This window comes from Crocodylus porosus, unplaced genomic scaffold, assembly GCF_001723895.1.
Source record: "Crocodylus porosus isolate Cpor-Errol unplaced genomic scaffold, CroPor_comp1, whole genome shotgun sequence".
Taxonomy (NCBI): domain Eukaryota; kingdom Metazoa; phylum Chordata; order Crocodylia; family Crocodylidae; genus Crocodylus; species Crocodylus porosus.
In genome coordinates this window covers 78,141,143-78,162,298 of record NW_017728886.1, presented here as the reverse complement: position 1 = coordinate 78,162,298, position 21,156 = coordinate 78,141,143, and the positions used below count along the sequence as shown (strand labels likewise).

General features: G+C 42.4%; 1 protein-coding gene across 1 annotated transcript in view; it reads left to right on the top strand.

Moving 5' to 3' along the window:
• The window catches only part of LARS2 (leucyl-tRNA synthetase 2, mitochondrial), a 126,570-nt gene that overhangs the window by 17,080 nt on the left and 88,334 nt on the right, over positions 1–21,156 (top strand). The window contains exons 4-5 of the mRNA XM_019537246.1: positions 6,289–6,380; positions 10,133–10,193. Coding sequence (XP_019392791.1) covers positions 6,289–6,380; positions 10,133–10,193 — 153 coding nt within the window. The remainder of the gene's footprint in view (positions 1–6,288; positions 6,381–10,132; positions 10,194–21,156) is intronic.

The following is a 21,156-nucleotide window of genomic DNA, read 5'->3' as shown; positions in this document are numbered from 1 at the left end:
TGGCTTTTTCCTGGGCGTCAGTTGTCAGTTGCCCCATCTGGTTTAGCAGGGGTCCAACATTGCTTTTCCTCCGGCTCCCCACATATCTGAAAAAGGACTTTTTGTTGTCCTTGATGCTTGAAGCTAGTCTTTTTGAAGATGGGAACCACAATGGCCCTCTCCCAGTCCTCCGGCACCACACCAGAGCACCATGAGTGCTCGTAAAGCCATGCCAGGGGTCCTGCAATGACCTTGGCCAATTCCTTTAGAACTCTAGGGTGGAGATCGTCCGGACTGGACCAGTATGCTATTAGCCAAGAAGGCTAATAGAATCCTGGGCTTCATTAGTAGGAGATTGACTCCATTGGCATCCTTGCCAGCAAATTGAGGGAAGTAACTTTCCACTCTATTCTATATTGGTAAGGCCACATCTAGAGTACTATGTCCAGTTTTGGGACTTCCACTATAGAAAGGATGTGGACAAATTGAAGAGAGTACAGTGGAGGGCAATGAAAATGGTGAGGGGGTGTTAGGGTAGCTTGTCACATTTAGCTTTAGTTGCACACACTTGAGTGGTGAATTATAATAGTCTTTGAACTTTTCTTTTATAGCCGGCCTTATTTAACCATTGCTTAAGTTTTTGTATAAGCCTCATTATTTGAATTTTTCATTTTGCTTGTGTCTGCACTATCAGCTCCTCTTGAGCACAGGCAGCTTATGTTCCAGCATTATCAACATGTATGTGTGAAATGCATACCTTGTTACTAGCTCAAATTAACTGAGCTTGGCACTAACTAACTAAAATAGAGAGATGACATGATTCAATATGTTAATGAGAGGTTATAAGAGGGGACCAATTGGGCAGTGCCCAATTGCAGAGCCCTTGGAATTTCCAGTTTTGATGGACAGACCAAATTAGGAGTCCCAGGCATGCCCAAATTAAGACGTTGGTAAAAGACCAAATTAAGATGTGTGCATGTGATGGTTTGTTAGAACAAAAGAATATCCTGACAGGATAAGAACATGAGCAGTATGATTCTCACAGAGAAACCAGTCAATGGTACCCAGAAATGAAGAGTCATCAGAAGAAATAGCATAAAAGGGGAGCAGCGAGGAAGTTGGGTGTGTGTCATCATCAAACAACCTGGACTGAAAAACAGCCATTACCCACAACTGACCACCCTGTGCTTTCAGGAACTGATTGGCCATCTTTTCTGTGAAGTAGGGTAACAACTGGGATTGGGTGAGACCATTGAACTAAGTGGGTTTTTTTCTCTCTCTCTCTGTGGAAACTATTAATGCATTTAATGTGTTAATAAAGTTAGATTTTAGTTAAATAGACTTGTGTGAAATGCATTGCACATTAAAGTCCAAGTTGATTATGCTTTGGCAGTCCTTTAGCACCATGGGGGTATAATGGACTGGGGCCCATGACTTCTGAGGAGAGGCTGAGGGAACTGGTTATATTTAGTCTGCTGAAGAGAAAACTGAGGAGGGATTTGATAGCAGCCTTTAACTACCTGAAGTGTGGTTCCAAAGAGGATGGAGCTAGACTGTTCTCAGTGGTGACAGATGACAGAACAAGGAGAAATGGTCTCAAGTTGCAGCAAGGGAGGTTTAGGCTGGGTATTAGGAAAAGCTCTTAGTAGGAGGGTGGTGAAGCACTGGAACAGCTTACCTAGAGAGGTGGTGGAACCTCCATCCTTCATGATTTTTAAGGCCCAGCTCAACAAAGTCCTGCCTGGAATGATGTAGTTGGGGATGGTCCTGTTTTGAGCAGGGGATTGAACTAGAGGTCCTGAGGTCCCTTCCAACCCTAAGTTTCTATGTTTCTGTGACATTGTAGAGAAAATTAGACATTGGTAATAGAATACTGATCTTTAAATAGCTTTTTCTTCTTCAGGCTAGCAATGGATCAGGTTATTAAATCATTGGGCTTACCCTTCTCCATGTTAATTGCACTCATTGCCTGTTAAGTTTTAGCACCTGTTTTGAAGGATGTGGAAAGAAAGTAATTCTGGTGCTAGCTTATTTTCTAAAGAGCTTTGGTACCTCAGAGCTCAGGATTCCCCCGTGGTTCAGTGGTAGAATCCTTATCTACCACACAGGAAACCTGGGTTTGATTCCCAGACACTTATACAACTACAGCCATGGAGGTATCAAGCACCTGGACTCAGTCTGGTCCTTGGATTCTGACTCAGTGGCCTAAAGGGAAGATGGAGGGTCTGGGCAGCCTCCTCTCCTCCAAAAAAATTGCCCTGGTGTATGCATCAGAGGTCTAGGTGGCCCTCATGCATACACCATGATCCAGGAAGATTGATGGTTGCCACCACCTCAGAACTTGCTTCATTTCTTCCCTTCTAAATATTCTTTATATTAACTTCTCTCACCTTCAAATTCAGGGATGTTGGGTATCTGGAGACTTACCGTATTTTTCGGACCATAAGACGTACCTGACCATAAGACGCACCCAGTTTGACTCGTACCGCTTGGTATTACTATTAAAGGGCACCAACCAACCTGACAGGCAAGGCTTTGCATGGCAGGAGAGACTATGTGTGTCTCTCCTGCCATGACAGGCTCCTTGCCTGCCTGTCAGGGCACTGTGCTGCATCACATAGTCCCGGCCGGGACGTTACCTGGTACCGTACCTAGCTACCTCCTGTCTCAACGTTCTAATCCTGTCAGTCTGTCAGTGTCACACACACACACGCAGGGGAGGCGTGCGCTGTGTTGATCATGTGACCTGACTGACTGACATTGAGACTCCAGGAGGCGGGACTTCCCCCACACACACAGCAATCCACAGCATGGGAACGACAGCGGACAGTAAGCGGGCGCATGGGACTGCAAACAAATGTTCTGGGGTACCACACCTTCGGACCATAAGACGCACCCTCGTTTTCCCCCCACTTTTGGGGGGAAAAAAGTGTGTCTTATGGTCCGAAAAATACGGTAGGTTGTATCTACATTCGTTTTCCTCTGCTGCTAGCAGTTTGGTGGCAGACAGGAGCCACTAGCACCAAACCACCACAGGGTGCACCCATGCAGTTCTGCTAGCTCTGTATAGCTCCAATCAGCAGCTGTGTCATGGGAGTACAAAATACACTTTGGGAAGGCTTCAGCTGATGAATAGACCAAAGTAATTGGCTGATGTTGTGGAAAAGTCTACACTTGCCTTAAGCCAGCTGGAGGGCAATGGCAGAAGGACTATTTCACTCAGCAAAAGTGGTTTAACTCCAGTGGCAGCATGGAGGATTCTGCTGTCACAGGGAAGCTTTGAGCGTGAATGTGTGTGACGTCTTGCTGTCAAAACTGGAGTTCTTCTGGCAGTATTTTTTACTGCAGCCGAAATCTTGTTGCAAAGAACTTGAGTGAGGAGAAAGGCCCATTATTAGTTTCTTTTTACTTTTCGGCTAAGAGAATAAAGATCCCGTGTCTTGAAAAGCCTTGTTGAGAAGGGGCTCCTGGTGAGTGATTTCTCCTATTGAGTATTAGTGGTCAACTTCATAACCAAATGAACTTGTGTTATGGAAAGTCAAGACAAAATATAAGAAAGTGATTTATTTCTTGCTTTTCAATTGCTCATCTGTAATTCTGGGGAAAACAATGTTTTTCTCGTAGCTGGGGACTATGACTCAGGCACTAAACTGGTGGGAGTACCCATATGTCTTCTCAAATGCCTGGTTCGTATTTTTTCTTCTTTTTTTTCTTTTTAACTATCCTTGCATTATCTAAATGTATAGCCCCTTCTGACATCCAGGTTGATTTTATATACATATATATATTTCCTTCTGCTTTGCACTAGTCTATCTGATTTCTGCCTGTATTTCAGTACTTTGGGAATTGTACTCAGCTAAGTAAGTAGATGTCTTTTTGTGTACTTTGTGTTAACAGAACACACTTTGAGGGCTCCTCTGCATGTGCAGGTAAAGGCACAAATAGGGTCTAATGCATGATCTACACAACTGCACCTCCTGCTATGCCATACTTGCTGCCAGGAGGCATGATTGTGAGATCGCACAGTAGATCCCATCATACCTTATTGCTGGGGCAGGGGAAGCTGATTCCAGGATCCTTCTGCATTGGCAAGAAGTAAGCTCCCATAGCAGAGAACCCCCTCAGCTGGGAGATCACAGCAGCTGCAGTTTCCCAGTGCATGAGACCCCTGGGGTTGGGAGATCGCAGCTGCACCTATGGCTGCTGGGACCCAGCTTAGTCTCAGCACTGGGAGGTGCACTGCTGGGACCCAGTATCCGCAGCTGCAGGACTCTGAGTCCCAGCAATTGCAGGGTGCTGCCGTGACTAATGTTGGCAGCTTCTGGGGCTCCCAGCTGCAGGGGAGACTCTGCTACACGTGCAAATTAAAGCTCCATACCAACCAGCTATAAAGTCTAACTTTAAAGTTAACTTTTCAAGGTCTAACTTTGTAGTTGGTTGAAGATTTTTATGGCACAAGAGGTTCTTTGCACATGTAGCTGGTTGTCAAGGTAACTGTGGAATTAACCATACCTGTAACATGTCCAATCCCTGTAACATGTAGAGGGGGCCTGAGTGCAATACTGAGTCCTGTGTGAGGGCTGTTGCATCTTAACTATAGATTCATTTCACATATTCTGGTCAGAAGGAACTGACCTATTACTTTTTAGACAATTAATTTCACAACCCTTTCAAATCCATTCACAGTAAAGAAGTGAGAAAGATAATGCACTACGTTAATCTCTATGGCAACTATACAAACAGATCTAACCTAGAGATTAATTTGGGGATATTTTAAATGTGTCTCTTTAAACTGAGGTTTCTTACTGGAACTTGAATTTACATTTTTCTTCAGTCCTTTAATTTTAAAATGCCTATAGCATTTGTTAGCTCAAAACATATTTTTTGCTAGTGGAGAGTATTTTGTAGTGGATTTACTCGTTAAGAGAGATGCCAGTGGTTGGTGAGAAAAGTTACGTGAGCAGCTAACATTTTGGAGGGTGGTAGGCTATTAATTATATTAAATTTGTTGCAAGGTAGACTTAATTAGAAAGGCACAGTGTGCATTGATTTCACATGTATTATTGAAATAGAGATTAGAGTTATGATGAGGCTGTTAAGTGAGGTGTATAAAGAGATGCTTCATACTGCACCAAAGTACACTGTCTTTGGGACTCTAAGGGAGAGAGGCATATGCAAGAATGGCGTCTTACCTATTTTGGGAGTCTGTTGCCATCAGCAGACCTGAACTTCAGTCTTTGCACTTCGGAGCATGAGTAGTGGTGCTGGGACCTGCCCTTTTCTGTCCTTGCACTGTTTGACCCTTACTACTCTCAGTAATGAGCCCAGAACAATTCTTCATATGACATTTAATGTACATCCAATTGTGGTGTTTAGAGGGATGTTGTAGGCCTGCTTCTAGCGCACATTGCTATTGGTCTCTAAATAATTGCTGTATTTTGTAGCATATTTTTACTTGTGAGAAAAATAGTATGTAAACATATTTAACAGCCACAATATTTTAGGGGTGAGCCAGACCATTGTTTTCATGTGGTAAAAAGTTTCTTGAAAATACATTGTGCCACTGAATAGTTTTTATTTATTAAATAAGTTATATAACAATGGAAAAGATATACATATGTTACGCTGCAATGAGTTAACTTTTGTCTCTCGAGTAAGCTTATCTTTTCAGCTTCTGTATATCTGGCATCTTTCTAAAATATGTTGAATATAAGTCTTCAGCTAAAATTCATACTTTCACAAAATTTAACTGAAAACTCCGTTCAATGGTATTTGAAACCCTTTGTTTCCATCTTTTCACTTAAACCTAATGAAAAAATATAAACACTATCATTTCAGATTTGGTCTTGAGCCAGTGCTGTACAGCCAGTTCAGTTATGGAAAATGGTTTCCAAATACTTTTTCTGTCTTTTCTACCTTCCTCTAATACAAAATTTGTATTACAGAAGCTTCTTCAGTCAGAATATCAAGTGCTTGGTTAGAATATTGCATGAATTACACAGGGATGGTGGTGGTAGTGGTAACCCAGCCTTGAAACAAGTGACCAGGATGTATTATGTGAGTGATCTGTTGTTTAACAGTTACTTAAGTCTACATTCACATTCTGTCTGCCACCAAAATGACAGCAGACATATCTCATATACTTGCATTTAAACTGAACTAGTCCCAGCAAGCATATTTTAAAATGACTCAAATCTGGGACAGTAAATGCTGAAATGTGAAATATCGTTCATTATTTTGAGCCCTGAAGGCGTGGCTGGCTCCATTCCAGAGAGTGACAAAGAATAATACTTTTCATTTGTGTTACAGGTGATAAATCCAATGGGATGGGATGCTTTTGGACTGCCTGCAGAAAATGCTGCAGTTGACCATGGGCTGCACCCAGTAACCTGGACACAAAGGTATTTTTATCAGCTTAAATACTACCAGATTTGCTCTATAAAGAGGGAATTGTATTCTGGCCTTGCAAATAAAGCCAAAACAGTGTTTAATAATGGAGAAATGTAACTTTAGAAGCAGCCTACTTGCTTGTCTTTTGGACAGGTGAATAGTTATGACCTTATACAGTTGCTCCTTTCCTTTTTCATGTCCTTGTGACAAAATATTTAGCAGAATTCCCAGATTCATTGGAATCTGGCAGGCCATATCATGAGCACTTCTTTGGCCTCAAACTTGTGACCTCTGGGCTGTCAACTGTCCATCTTAGCACCTATGCCCCCCAGCTTCCTGTACAGTTGGTTAAAAGGTTAAAAGTATATAAATCATTTTGATTTGATAACACAAGGTGTTATCAAAGGAGAGTAAAAAACAGAAGGTTGGAGGGGGGCTTTCAGGGAAGGATATTATGTAGAGTAGTACATCTGGAGCTGTAAAAACCACAGTGCAGCCTATAAGTGTAACAGTATCATATTCGTTCTTGTATTTTTCTTTTGATGTTATCTGGAGAAGAATGTAGATGAAAACAAATGGCCATCTAGGAAGATGCAAAGAAATGTGTTTATTTTCTTATTCTTTAAAGAGAGAGAGAAAAAAAACCATAATACATCATGCATGACAGTCAATATTATTGCACTTGAAAACAGTTAAAAGGAAATTGTGCACTACTGAGCATGTAGATAAGTTTCATAGATACTCAGTGCTAATGTACTGCATAGTGTTTCCCTTCTGGGCAAATGCACAGTTGATAGTATTGTAGACTGCAGGCTATTTTATCTCTGGAGAAGCTGGGCAATAAATTAGTGTTTACTATCTTCCCTGATACACTGAGTTTATCCTGAATGCAAAACATGTCCATCTAATGAACTGTTATGGCATCTGTCACTGTCCTACACCTGTGAGATAGGGAAGTATTGTTATTCTCATTTTATAAGTGTGAAACAGGCACAGAGCAGACAGAGGCCTGTCCTCTACCCTCAAATACACTGCTATGCTTGTGTGGGCTATGTCCTGAACCAGAAGTTTTCCACATCCATGTGGTATTGTGGGCAGTGTAAGAGTTGGCTAATTGTCACTGTCCTCCAACAGTGCTAGCTAGCCTACCTGCACCATAATGCAGAGGCAGCTGTGCTGCTTCTGATTTGAGGCACTGCACTCCAGTTGGGTAGGCTTGCAGTCCAGCTGTGGGCTAAGTGACTTGCTCAAGGTCACACAAAATGTTTGTGGTAGAGAAACGCATTGAACTCAGGTTTCTTCTGTTTCTGCTGTCTTATTGTCAGAAGCACCTTTTTCCTGCTAATTTAGCTCAGGCAGGTTTTGTTTCTCTTTTTCTTTGGCCCCTGGTAGAAGTTATATGTAAAACACAATTAGTCTGTTTATCACATCCTAAACAGGAACCTGGACAAATATCCAGGTAATTAATAGCTTCACACAAAGGGAAACCAGCCACAAAAATGTGTAATATTTTTCTGTCTGATTTCCATCACACCTTAAATTAAATTCGAGTCAGGATGAGGACTGCACTGTGGTCTCCAACTGGTCCCAGAGCGATCCTCATTAAATGACAGTCAGCTGATTGTTGAATGAATCCAGGACCACATTGGGGCTCCAAACTGGCCCCTGTGTGGTTATTGCTAGCTGATGATCAGCTGATTATTGGCTGGCTTAGGACTGTACCAGGACTCACACCGGCTTGATACAGTTCCCACCAGCCAACAATCAGCTGGCTCTGGGACCACACCAGGGCTCAAACTGGCCCCACTGGAGTCCCAGAGCCAACCAACAGTCAGCTGATTTTGCAAACCCAGCTTTCAGTTTGCTAGTGCAGGGGGAGCCTGGGATCATGATGACAAATAGGGCATGATTAGGATCTGATCCCCAGTCCCAAAGTCATGCATCCTGCCATGCACATGTCACATGGCAGGAGGTGTGGTTGTTAGGATCAGGGATCAGATCCTATTGTGCCTTTAAATGAGTGTCTGTTGGTGGCCTTTAAATGTAAACTCCTAATGAAGCAATTTCATTTATGCATTTGAGCTCATTAAACTTGGGGACTGCTATAGTTAAGTCTCTCAATAATATTAACTTGCCTACACCATCCAGATATTTGTCCTGACACTTATAATACCTGACTGTAAATGCAAATGCATGCATATTAGCAAACTGATGTTGCTATGGAAGTTTCACTTTTAGCATATTCTGATTTCTTTCCTCCTTTCTCTGTGGGCTTGAGGGTTAAACAAGTAACCTTTACATTTGCTACAGTCTGTCTTTTTATTACAAGGTAGTTAGGACTGATTTTTTTGTATGTGTGTGGGAGCTCTTTTTGCATTATATGCAAATATTTTCTGTCACAAGTTGGTTTTGTAAGTCTGTCTAACCTTGCAGGCATATGCTACCGCCTTGTTTAAGATTTAAATAGCATGGAAATTTTATACCAATAAATAGTTTTCAGGTGATTCTGTAACCAGTCTCAACAATGAGGTGCTCATTTATTTAAAAACAGCTATGTTTTTAAACAAATAGCACCTCATTGTTGAGACTGCTTACGGAAGCACCTGAAAACTAAAACAACATTTGCATTTTCTATAGTCCTGATTTCTACTAATCTCAGAACATCATTAAATTACCCAATATTAGTCATTTAAAATAGATCCAAGTGGCTGCTGTGTCTCTTCTTGCTCCATCCTTATTATAAAAGCAAACAAAGACCAAGGCTACACTCAACAGAAGTTTCTATTGGTATAAAATTATCCTTTGAGGGATGATATTTTTAATGGCACTTTTTGTCCTGGCAAAAGTGGTTGTGTGGATACAGTGATGTCAGGAGGGGGAGGTGCTTTTGCTGGTATGGTTAATTTTGTTCAGGGAATTGGTATGGATTAGGATCATGGGAAAGTAGGGCTGGAAGGGACCTCATAAGGTGATCTAGTCCAGTTCCCTGCTTAAGGGGACTATATCCACAAAGACGCATTTTCTTTTAGTAGAAGCTGTGTCTGCACTAGGAGGGTATGCTATATAGGAATAGCTCTGCAAAAAAACCTTTTCTAAAATAAACCTGGACTTGCACTCCTGGCTTACTCAAATTACTGTCCCACTATTTCTGTGGTGAATTTGTTCTGCAATTCTGATTATTCTAGGAAGGATGCCTTGTTGCTCAGGGTATCAAGAATGGGTATATCTGAACATATGCTGAATTGGATAAAATTCTGTGATATATGTTCTGTGGACTAGAAATGTTGGACTAGAAATTATACTGGTCACTTCTGGACTTAAAATGCTTGAATGAATGTTGTTGTTTTGAATGTAAGCAATTTGGAAGGAGGGACTGTCTTATTGTAATACATACATATGGTCCCTAGACTCACTACTGCAGTACAACTAATACTTCACAATGGAAAGCAGCAATAGGGTATTCCCCACAGAACAGAATTATTTTTTTTTTAAAGTTAAATGTCCACTCTTTGGTTGTACCCTAGGTTAGAGGACAAATCAGCATAGATATTTATGAAATTTTGAATCAAAATGCATTTGAAGTGGTTAACTAAGATGGGTTTGCCTATCACACAACTATTTGAGTTGGTGTATTTATAATAATAGTATTTAGCAACAATGTAGTGCCTTTACATTAAGAGAACTTGACCAGCATTTGATTGCAAGTGTATTTTCTAATAAAAATATTAAAATTTTAAATATTAATGTTTTTATTGTTTTACAGTAATATTCGACACATGAAGGAGCAGCTTAATGGATTAGGTCTGTCTTTTAGCTGGGAACAGGTAAGATTTTTTTTTCCTTTTTAAGGAGGTACTCAATTAGTTCATATATGACAACTATGCAAAATAAGAGTGCTATATTTACTCACATTATCACCCCTCTCCCCCCACCCCGCCCCACCCTACCCTACCCCACACACACATTTCCTCAAGATCATCTCTCTGAAATTGGCATGCATGTCTTAAGCGGGGAATCCCTGGAAGAAACATAATTGAAGAACACAGACTGTGCTGTAATGGCTCCCAAGATGGCTTCCACTTCTCTCTGGCCTCAGCAAACAGAAGGAGCAGAGTCCTATGTTAAGCCTCTTACAACTATAGCAGTGGCTGAACACTGCAGCATGTGCCTGAAGCAGCAATTGAGCCAAGTCAGGGCAAATGAGCTGCTACATCTCGATGAGGCTTATGGTAAACAGCACTGTTATCTTTATGAACTTATATAGTGAATTAAATACTGAAAAGAAGTAAAAGACTTGCTGCTGCTCTTGCAAGGGTCTCAGGCCTAGCCTTTTGGCTGTCTTACTGCACCAGAAGTTCCTGCTGCCTCACCCAAACTTCTAGGAAGCAACACTTTCTAGACACTTTGGCCATGACCACATGTGGTGAGGATGTTTGGCTCCCCAGGGACAACTAGCAGCAGTGCACCTTGTGCCGCCACTAATTGTCCCTGGAGAATGCCCATGCCACGTGCTCTGGCATGTAGCAAATTACCTCAGAGGTGGTAGGGGAGGCTAAGGCCAGCATTGGGCTGGCCCCAGCAGCCTTATCTGGGGGCCTCCCAGGGCTGCAGCATTGATTATGAATACCATGTGCCCTCAGAGGCTGGGGAGGCACAGCGACCATCCGCAGGCAGTGGCGGCGGCAAGTGGGGAGCTCCCGCAGGCAGCCATGGCAGTGTTGGCGGCAGGGGGTGGGCTGAGCGGAGAGCTCCCGGAGGTGGCCGCAGTGGTCTTGGCAGTAGAGGGTGGGTGGCAAGCACCAACTGGTTGTCAGTGACCACCTACAGATGCCGCCAGCAGCAGCAGCTAGTGGTGATCGGGGGCTGCCTGCAGACGCTGCCGGCTGTGTCAGCAGCGAGCAGGGGTGGGGGGTGGCAAGTGGTGACTACCTGCAGGCACTGTCAGCAGTGTCATCGGCACTTGTCACAGGGGGTGCATCGCCAATCTCAGGGGGTGCACGTGCACCCACATACACCCCTTACATGTCGCCAGTGGCAGCAATGATTTTGCCACACGCAGCCTGGCCAGCAGCCGCAACACAACTCCAAGCGACTAGGCTCTGCTTTTGAACGGCACATGCTGCCTGTGCATGCACCACTCCATTTTTTTTCCTGCACACTGGTGCCTTCCAGAATGGAGAACTGAACGTGTGGTATGTGGTGCCACAGATGTGTTTGCAATGCTACATATCACACAGCTGCACTCATCTGGAATGCGGCCTTTGGTTGCATGCTCATGTGCAAGTTGACTTAGATTAGACTTAGACTTAATACATCTAAGTTAAGCCAAAGTTAGAGTGTGCACACATAGGAATGTACACTCCTTGACACGGTGGCAGCCATCTTGTGAGCTCTCCCCTGCAGTAGCCCTTTAGAGTCTACTGTACTTAACTAATGCAGCTCAAGATAATACACCTCAGAAGTGTATTATTTTGTGCTGCATTTAAGTTGCCTCTGCTCCACATACATGTGTACCATCTGATAGTTAAGTCAGTTTAAAAAAGTTAAGTTAGCTTAACTGTCAGAAAGTTAGTACGTGTACCTTTTGTTTCTAGGAGAACTTGCTTTGTATCACACAATCAGCCACTACTGGAAAGATCTTTTTTACACTGTGTTCCCAAAATGAGGTGCTGATCTTGTTTGAGGGTGTTTGGTATGTGGGAAAAAAAAAAGATGTGCAATTTTGGAAGTAATGATATAGCAGTTTGCTTTGTCATTGGCTCAAGGAGTGACAGTGCTTAATTATATATGAGATGAACTTCCAAAACTTAATTACCAAACTTCTTCCACTTTTGGAATGCTTACAGAGACCAGTCAGTATTTGTTTTCACCCTTTCTCACATGTCTGGCAGATAAGGCAAACCTTCCTTTCTTTTAATAGCATCTTAGTTTTGCATTAAAATAATTTTTCCCATTGGTTTTTCTGTGTAATCCTAGTAGCCCTTCACATACCTATAATTAAGATATTGTCAACAGTTCTTTATATACACTACATCTGCGTACTGGAAAATAGTACATCTGAGCAGGAATGGTCATCTTAATTATCACTGTACTCATTTATTTTGTGTATGTAGTTGTGGTTATTCACAGTAAATCAAAAAAATTAAATGAAACTTTTTAAAAACTATTCATTCTATTCTATAAACAATGTTTTTGATAAGTGATGCCTCTGATGCATGTTACTATGGGAGAGAAGATAAATAACTGATGCATATAATTTATAAAAAATAGGCTCTACAAACAAGTAAGGTGAGACATTTTAAGACCTTTTTCTATATTTACTAGTCGTTGTATTAAATTTAATCAAAATAATAAAACAAACTGTTCTCATGCAACTTTTTTGGTTTGCTGGGTAAATAATCTGCTGTTTAAATGTTTTTCAAATACTGATATAGATGGTCTTGATACCTAATTTCTATCAGTAAAATGTCTCTAAAGGTATGTAAAAACATAATAAATGATGTCCCAATAAAGAGAGACTCTTGCATATTAACCCTGGCATTCCTTTTATGTTGTATGAAGTATGGATGGCCCTGAACAATATATAAAATATACTCCTTAAAGTCTCACAAGGATACTGTGCATAAGACATGGCTCAAAGGGTTTCATTTTGAGATGTGCTTTTTTAATATGCAGCTTTATGCTATGAAGGGACAGAAGAAAATGTAAAAAGGTAACTTCAAATGCTGGGTGCGTAAGTTGTTTAAGGTGCAAAGCACTAGCCTGCATTTTTAGAGATCTCTGTCATAAGCGCATCGGAAACTGGAAGCTTTATTTAAAACTCAGGTCCTTCAAAAGCAGCTGTTCCTAAGGCTTTTAAGGTAAAAACCAATCAGACAAAAGCCTGTGCAACTGTTGAAATAATGAAAAATTGCTTTTCTGAAAAACTTGTATTTATTGCATTTATCAGTGAATTGAAGTCAGTCACTACTTTTGTATTCTCAGCAGTAATCTTAGTTTATTACCTTAGTATGATTCTGTATGGAAGGGTGAAAGTGTTAATCTTGAATTGTTATGGCATGTCTGTAGCTTTGAAAAGAAAAATGATTTGTTTTCTGGCAGTATGAGATCTGCTCTCTGGTTTCCTTAAGCTTAAGGAAAGGCTTCTCAGTTATATGGCTTAGGTGTCAGAACCATGACTTGTTGTATCTTATGTTGCAATGAGATATTCAGAATAGGCCATGTATGCAGAATGATGTTTTTCTAATAGCTGAGAAGTTACTTTGGAAAAAGAAGAAAAATAGAAGAAAGTTCAGATGTGGATCATAGTGAACTGATTTTATAGGTCATATGCATATAACAAGGACACTTTTCAAACCATTAAACTGGTATGCATAACCCTGGAATGTATAGTGTTGCAGAGAGTCTTTCAGGAGACCTAAGCATGTTTATATATGTACTAGCCAATTGCCCATCAAGAATGATGGGGAGGAGCAGGCGGGGATGCACCCCTGTGCCCCACTGTTCCTCCCTTCCCTCCTGCTGCTTGGGGTCTGGGCCCATTCCCCCCATCCCCACTGCAGCGGTGGGGGCAGGGAAGGAGTGGGCCCAGGCCCAATGGTAGGGAGAAGCCAGGCCACTGTGGGCGGATGGGGAGCAGTGGGCCTGGGCCGACCCAGCAGCGGTGGGGGCATGGGAGGAGCAGGCCCGGGGCTGATGTGGGAGAGGAATGGGCCTCAGTGTGGGGAGGAGGCCCACTTCTCCCCTCCCCCAGCTGTTTTTGTGTCGGGCCAGGCCCGCTACTCCCCCCTCACTGCTGCGTCGGGTCCGCTTCCCCCACCAGTGTTGGGTCTGGGCCCAGTCCTCCCCTTTCCCCACTGCCACCGTACACACCCTACAGGCAGTGACAACAGAAGAGGGGAGGGGTGGGCCGAGGCCACTGGAGCTGGCCTCGCCCCCCCACCGTGGCATTCTGACCCTGCTCCCCCCTGCGCCACTGCCACCATCACCTCCAAGGAGCAAGGGTGCCTCTCTGAATCCTAACTCTACACTCCAGCATATCTAGTACTCCCCCCAGATTGGTGTCATCTGAAAACTTGCTGAGGGTGCACTCTATTTCATTTTCCAGGTCATTGATGAACAAAAACCAGCCCCATGGCTAACCCCTGGGGAATTCCATTTGATACTAGCTGCCGATTAGACATCGATCCATTGACTACCCTTTGAATCCAATGATCCAGCCAGTTTTCTATCCACCTTACAGTCTATTCATTCAACTCATACTTCCTTAGGTTGCCTGTGAGAATGTTGTGGAAGACTCTATCAAAAGCCTTGCTTAAATCAAGGTATACTACATGCAGTAGTCTCCCTGCATCCACAGAGCCAGTCATCTCATCATAGAAGACAATCAGGTTGGTCAGGCGTGACTTGCCCTTGGTGAATCCATGCTGACTGTTTCTAATCACTTTTTTTTCCTCCAAGTGCTTAGAAATGCGTTCCTTGTGGATCTGCTATATGACTTTTCCAGGGACTGAAGTGAGCCTGACTGATCTGTAGTTCCCTAGATCCTCCTTCTTCCCTTTCTTAAATATGAGCACTATATATGCCATTTTCCAGTCACCTGGGAGCTCTCCTGATCACCATGAGCTTTCAAAAATTGCAGCCAGTGGATCTGCAATCACATCAGCCAACTCCCTTAGTACCCTTGGGTACGTCCTGTCTGGCCCCATGGATTTCTGTGAGTCCAGCTTTTTAAAGTAGTCTCTAACCTGTTTTTTTTGCCAGTATTGGCTGCTTACCTCATCCCCAAACTATGCTGCCAGGTGCAGTAGTCTGGGAGCTGGCTTTGCCTGTGAAGACTGCCTGTCTTCTCCATTTCAATAAAATATGATGCATTTCAGTGCCTAATGTGCACTGCTGTGCTTAAGAAGGTGACTACACAAGGAATTATCTTTGTTGTGCTGCAGAATTCTGTCCAAGATTGTGGAAACCAACATGTGTTTTTAAAATTCAACTGAACTATGAATAAGTAGATAAGGAGCCTCCTTTTGTACCTGTTTCCTGGAGGTTGCCCTCTCGTAGCCAAGTTTATTTTAGTTTCTGTCACAATCTTAACAATACTTTTTATTCTTTGGTTTGCATATTGTATTGAACTAAACTATACAGATAGGACAGAGCAGGTATAAAATTATTAAAATGCAGCAATGTTATTTCAGAAAGCTAAGCATCACATCTCTTAAACCAGGGCTGTCCACCAGGCCACACAGACAATTCCACAAACCCTGCAGCACCACACGGGCACTTGAACCCAATCTCCCCCCCCTTACTACATTGTTCAGGTATAAACATGCAATTCCCTCTACTGTGCAGCTTGTGAATGCAATTTCACCCCCAGTTGCAATGTGTAGGCACGTGAGCATGATTCCCCCTCCCCACCCTTCCTGACCCTGCTTCCCAGCTGTAGTGCATGCCCTCATGGAAACTACCTTCCCCTTTCCCCACCACTGCTGCACCATGTAGGTGCGATCCCCCACACAGCCCTGTAATCACCCTCAGCTCCCCATGCTTGCTGCATGGCTCTGTCGCCTAGGGCAGAGGCAGGAAGCAGCAGCTAGAGGAGAGGAGTGGGAGTACAAAGTCTCTGGCTGCTGTTACAGCCAAAGCAATGGGAGCAGCTTCTGGGTAAATGCCCACGGGTTGCAGCTTAACTTCTTGTGGGCTGCATGTAGGGTGGCCATTGGTCTTGTTTTATACTGGACCACAGTGTTTTTAAACACTTTGTCCCCTGCAAAAAGTCCTGTTTTCAGTTCATTGGTGGAAATGCATGTCAGTCGTTTGTCCTTATGATTCTGTTGACTGTGTCTAGAGGCAGGGTGGTGCACAGCCAGGAGGAGCAGGGTTCTAAGCCAGCCAGGCAGGCGAGGAGGTGGAGGATCCCAGAAGCCGGTCTCTCTGTGCCTGCGCAAGGAGCTGTGGCTGCAGTGCATGTGCAGGCATAGCAATGCCGAGGCACTGTTGCATGCCTGAGGTCCCTGATCCTGGGCTGGGCATGTGCAGGTGGACCTGGGCCCTGAGGGCAGCTGAGCTGAGTGGGAGTGGTAAGGTTCCTGTGTCCCCCTGGCTTCTGAGCGTGGATCTAGGCTGGAGTGACACCGGATCCCATTGGGGAAGGGGTGCTCAAGCTATGCCACATTCCCTCAAAGCTACATTGTCTGGAGAGACTGGCTGAGCTGTGGGATATGGGAATCGACAATGCAGGGGGAGTGAGGTGAGGCTCCTTGCTGACTGAACTTCAGCTCACAAACTTGCTGTTGATCCTAGCACTCGCTTTCCCTCATTTCACAGAGCACCACAGATTCATCAGCTTGGGGTTCATGGACCAAATAGCAGCCTCTTGCGGTGGCCCCACTCCTTGCTGCTGATTGGCCAAGGGGCCTAGTGGCCCCACCCCTCACTGTTGATTGGCTGAGGAGGAGCCGGCTCCATGCCTCACTGCTGATTGGCCAAAGGGGCCCGTGGTCCCACCCTTCACCAGGGGGATGTCCTGTGTTCTGGGGATGTGTCAGTGGCCACCCTAGTTGCATGTGGTCCATGGGCTATGAGTTTGATAGCACTAATGCATATAATTTACCAAACAAAAATGTTTTTGTGTTTCTTGTGAGTTCTTAGAGTTTAGAATAATAGGAATAGCCTAAAATTTTCAGAAGTGTCTTGATTTTTAGATGCTTTAATTTTTAGATATCCAATTTAATCAGGACTTTTTGAAGTATCTTTTCATAGATACTGAACACCAGACTTCTGAAAAGCAGGTTCTTCTCAGGTTTCTTAAACAGGCACCCAAATCACTAGTCTGTTTAGAAATACAGCTTGATGATGGTTTTAAGCTCCAAAATCTAGAAGGATAAGTGTAGTGATAAGCCTTTTAACATGCATAGCACAGGATGCATGGTGTCCCTTAGGTTTTTTTATTTAAAGAATTTTAGGACATTTCTACTCTGAAATTCCAAGCAGGGCATTATGTTTCTCAGTCTAGCAGAAAATCAGGTGTTCAAAAGCAGCAGGTTTTAAGTCTCTAAGTGGTATCAAAGATCTGAAGAGTTGAAACTATTGTAGTCATGCCTTGGCTGTTTTCAAAATAACCATAGGTTTGATATGTCTGGCAATAGAATTCTTTCAAAATAGAAAATAGATACTAGACCACTCCATGGCACTACAGTTCTTTTCAGGAGAGCTACCTTCTCTAGAAAGGTTGTTTTGATGCTACACCAGCAGCAAACGATGCAGAGCCTATGGCAGGATTTCTTTTCCATTGCCTTTGGGTACTGTCAAACTGAATATGCATTTCCATCAAGCCACCACTTCACAAGTAAAACAAAATCTAACTTTTTTCCCTAGGGTGTAGGTTTTTCATGAAGACTTTATTCATGAACCATTTCCATCTGTGCTAAATTTGATTTAATTTTCACATAAAAGTAAAGTTGATCTCATATTCTGCTTATATTTAGGTTTTGAGTTCATTTTGAAGTGTCCTTTTGTCCTCTATCTGAAGTAAAACTTAAATGTCATATTACTTACATAATTTTCTTCTCCATGCATATCATTATTTAATTGATAACGAAGTCTTCTCTTGGTAGTTGAACAGAAAAATAACTTGACATTTGACTGCTTTTCATTTTGGAGAGTGGCTTCTGCAGGATTATTTTTTATGCTATAAATGATATGTGAAAGTCCTTGAACTATCAATGTTTAACTTGTACATAGGAAATATAGGTGGATCTGCCTCTGTAGATCTGTGAAAAACAGGACATTAATGTATTTCTAACAAGCTGTTTTGTACTTGGGCAGCCAAAACGTTGTATAATGCCCAAACAGATGGATAACGGATTTTAAATGGTTTAATTTCTCTCATATATTTTGAAGAAATTCCAAGTTACTTTTTCCTCTTGTTTTCTCTTTTCTTAACAAAAAATATGTGAGTGTAGTACATGAGCACATTGCTGTGGTAGTAAAAAACGATTACTAATAAACTAAGAAATGGCTTTCTTCTAGTTTAGTTATGTATTATTCACAAAACCTAGCTGGGCTTACAGCAGAGAACAGCTTTTACACAGACAGCAAATACTACAGATATTGAAAAATTATACCTGTGAAACTAGCTTAAAGGTAAACTTCAAATCTTCCCCCCCCTTTTAAAAAATAGCTGTTTAAATTCACAGCTCTGTAATAGAACATGGTAAGTCTGTAGCAGACTTAAACATTGGAAATACATTTTAAATAAATCATTTAATGTTATCATTTTTTGTTTACTGATGAGCAGTATCTTGACTTAAGGATACTCTGGACACCTGTGTGTCTAGGAACCTTTAACATGGATTTTGTCCTGTTTCCTTAGTAGCTGGAGAAGGTTAGGATTTTGATCATATGGCAGACTTAAGATTTCCTGTCAGAGCACCCAGTGTGAGTTAGCCTCATTTTAAATTAGTAGTGCCATTTGATTCAAAGTGTAAAAATACTTAACTGAATTTCAGTTCATTTACTGATCAAACCAACTCCTTCAGCACCATCTTTGCTTGGCATGAAGGGTCTATAAAGGACATCCTAAGTAACTGCATATTTTTCTTTCTCTAGCATCATGCATGTGCATCAGTCTTCACAGCAGACGGTTTGTAGCAGGGAGCATCATCCCTGAAGGTAGTATAGTAACAATAATTATGATAAATAATAAATATAGGCTATATAGATTTTGGCTTTATAGATTATGTCTGTGACTAGCAAGTTGGCAAAATGAAAAGAGAAAACTGAAATGGAGGGGAAAAAGAAGAGGAGTCTTTTACAAGGAAAAAAAAATCTTCCTCCTCAAATACTATTATGGCTGTCTGTCACTAAGTCTGTTGCATACTGCCTGGGAGCACATCATATGGGGAGAAGAAGAGAGTATTTCATATTTAGATTGATTAATATTTTAGTATATATTATCAAAACTATAAAGAAACAAAAACGAGTGTTCCAATAGGATGAATAGGGTATTTGCTGGTTACAGCATTCTTGCATTGTTCCTTCCCAATAAAATGAGTGATTGTACGCTGGTATGCCAGAGTTCTGCAGCAACAAATGAGAGAACAAATTTGGTGAACTGTGGAGAAAGCTCATTTAATAATCCTATAGAACCTTCTTATGAAAGCTTTTTTGACTTTTTGTGTCAGGAAAGATCAGTTAAAGCCCTTCAGATTTTTGTCAATAACGCAGATAAAAGCCTTTAACAAACATCTGGCTTGAATTAAAGTGTGATAATAAACCCACAAGAAAACATACAAAGAGGACACTGCAAAAATAACTTAGGGTTCTGTAGCTGGAAGCATACAAACTTCACTTTTCTCTACAAATTTTAATGTGCTAAACTATAGAGATCACATTATGAACTTGTCAGACAGCTGTTGGCATCATTATCTGCAATGACATAAATTCTTACTGCTTTCAAATCTTATTTATTCTTAAGAAAATCTTTCCATGAGTGACTCGTGGAAAAAAGGTGGAGTAGCAATGTTGTCAGTGATTTATAACTTCAGACCTCCATTATGTAGAATTAATTATGAAACTCTTCTGTTCAGTGATCCGAGAGCAAGTTTTTTCTATGCTAATAGGCGGTATATTTTCCTGAATAGCTAGCCAGTTCACCCTACTAGACCAGAGGCCAGCAACCTATACAAAAAGTGGGCTGGAACAACTTGGATGTAGCGTGACATAGGCTGCAGAGGCAGGAGACTTTTGCCACACTGGAGCCAGGCAGCTGAGAGCTGTGCTTACGCTGCTGCTGCTTCCCTCGGATCCCATTTCACAGTGGCAGTGCAGATACCATTTCCATCTGCAGGGAGCTCCAGTTGGGCTGGGCATGTGCAAACTGTCTTTACACGTGCTCCAGGGGTGGAGGGTGGGAGGCACTTTAATTGGAGTGGCTCTAATTAAAGCACCGTCAGCGTCTCATGTATTCAATGTCCCACACTTCAAAATGGCTGCAGGGGCGCTTTAACTAAAGCTTGCTTGAGGAGCTTTTAGTTAAAGTTCTCCCATCACCATTTTGAAGCATGGGAGGCTGAGTACAAAAGATGTGGAGGCTGCTGGAGCACACTAATTAGAGTCTGCTCTGATGCACTGTAATTACAGTGTGTCGGAGCAGCACCCCTGGACATGTATAGGCACCCTGTGTCTGCAAAACCTCCACTTTTCCCTGCTTCCACCCCAGTGGCTGCAGCATGAATGCAGCTCCCCGTGGGCTGGAAGCTGCATGTCTATTTGTGAGAGAAGGTGTTGGACAAGAGACCAGTGCATGAGTTCAGCAACCAAGGTCTTTATTGAGTGACACACATAGATCAAGTGGGGAAAAGAAATGCTCTATCTAAAACCATTCATGTTTACCCCTCCTCAGCCCTCTACTGTTACCAGATTAGCCCATCACTTTGGGGTGTGCTCATTTATTAGAGATATGTTTCTAGGGTCTGGGTAATTCTATCAATGTGCTGCTTGTGTTACTTGTGTTTCTATACGGAGCTGAATATCTTCCTTCTGCAAGTCCTCACCCCCAGTGGAGGTATCTTGCAGGATTCAGTTTCAGTGGAGCTGGGTTTCTCCAGTCACCAAATCAGTCATGCACCCAAACACACACAGATTAACATGATACGCCTGATCCGGCCGGGTTGATCAGCATGGACATGCTGACACCCTCATATGCCAAGAATCAGTTCATCAGAGCAATAATAAACTGCAGTCATACACAAGCACACAGTTAAACAGAATACCTCTGAATCTGGCTGG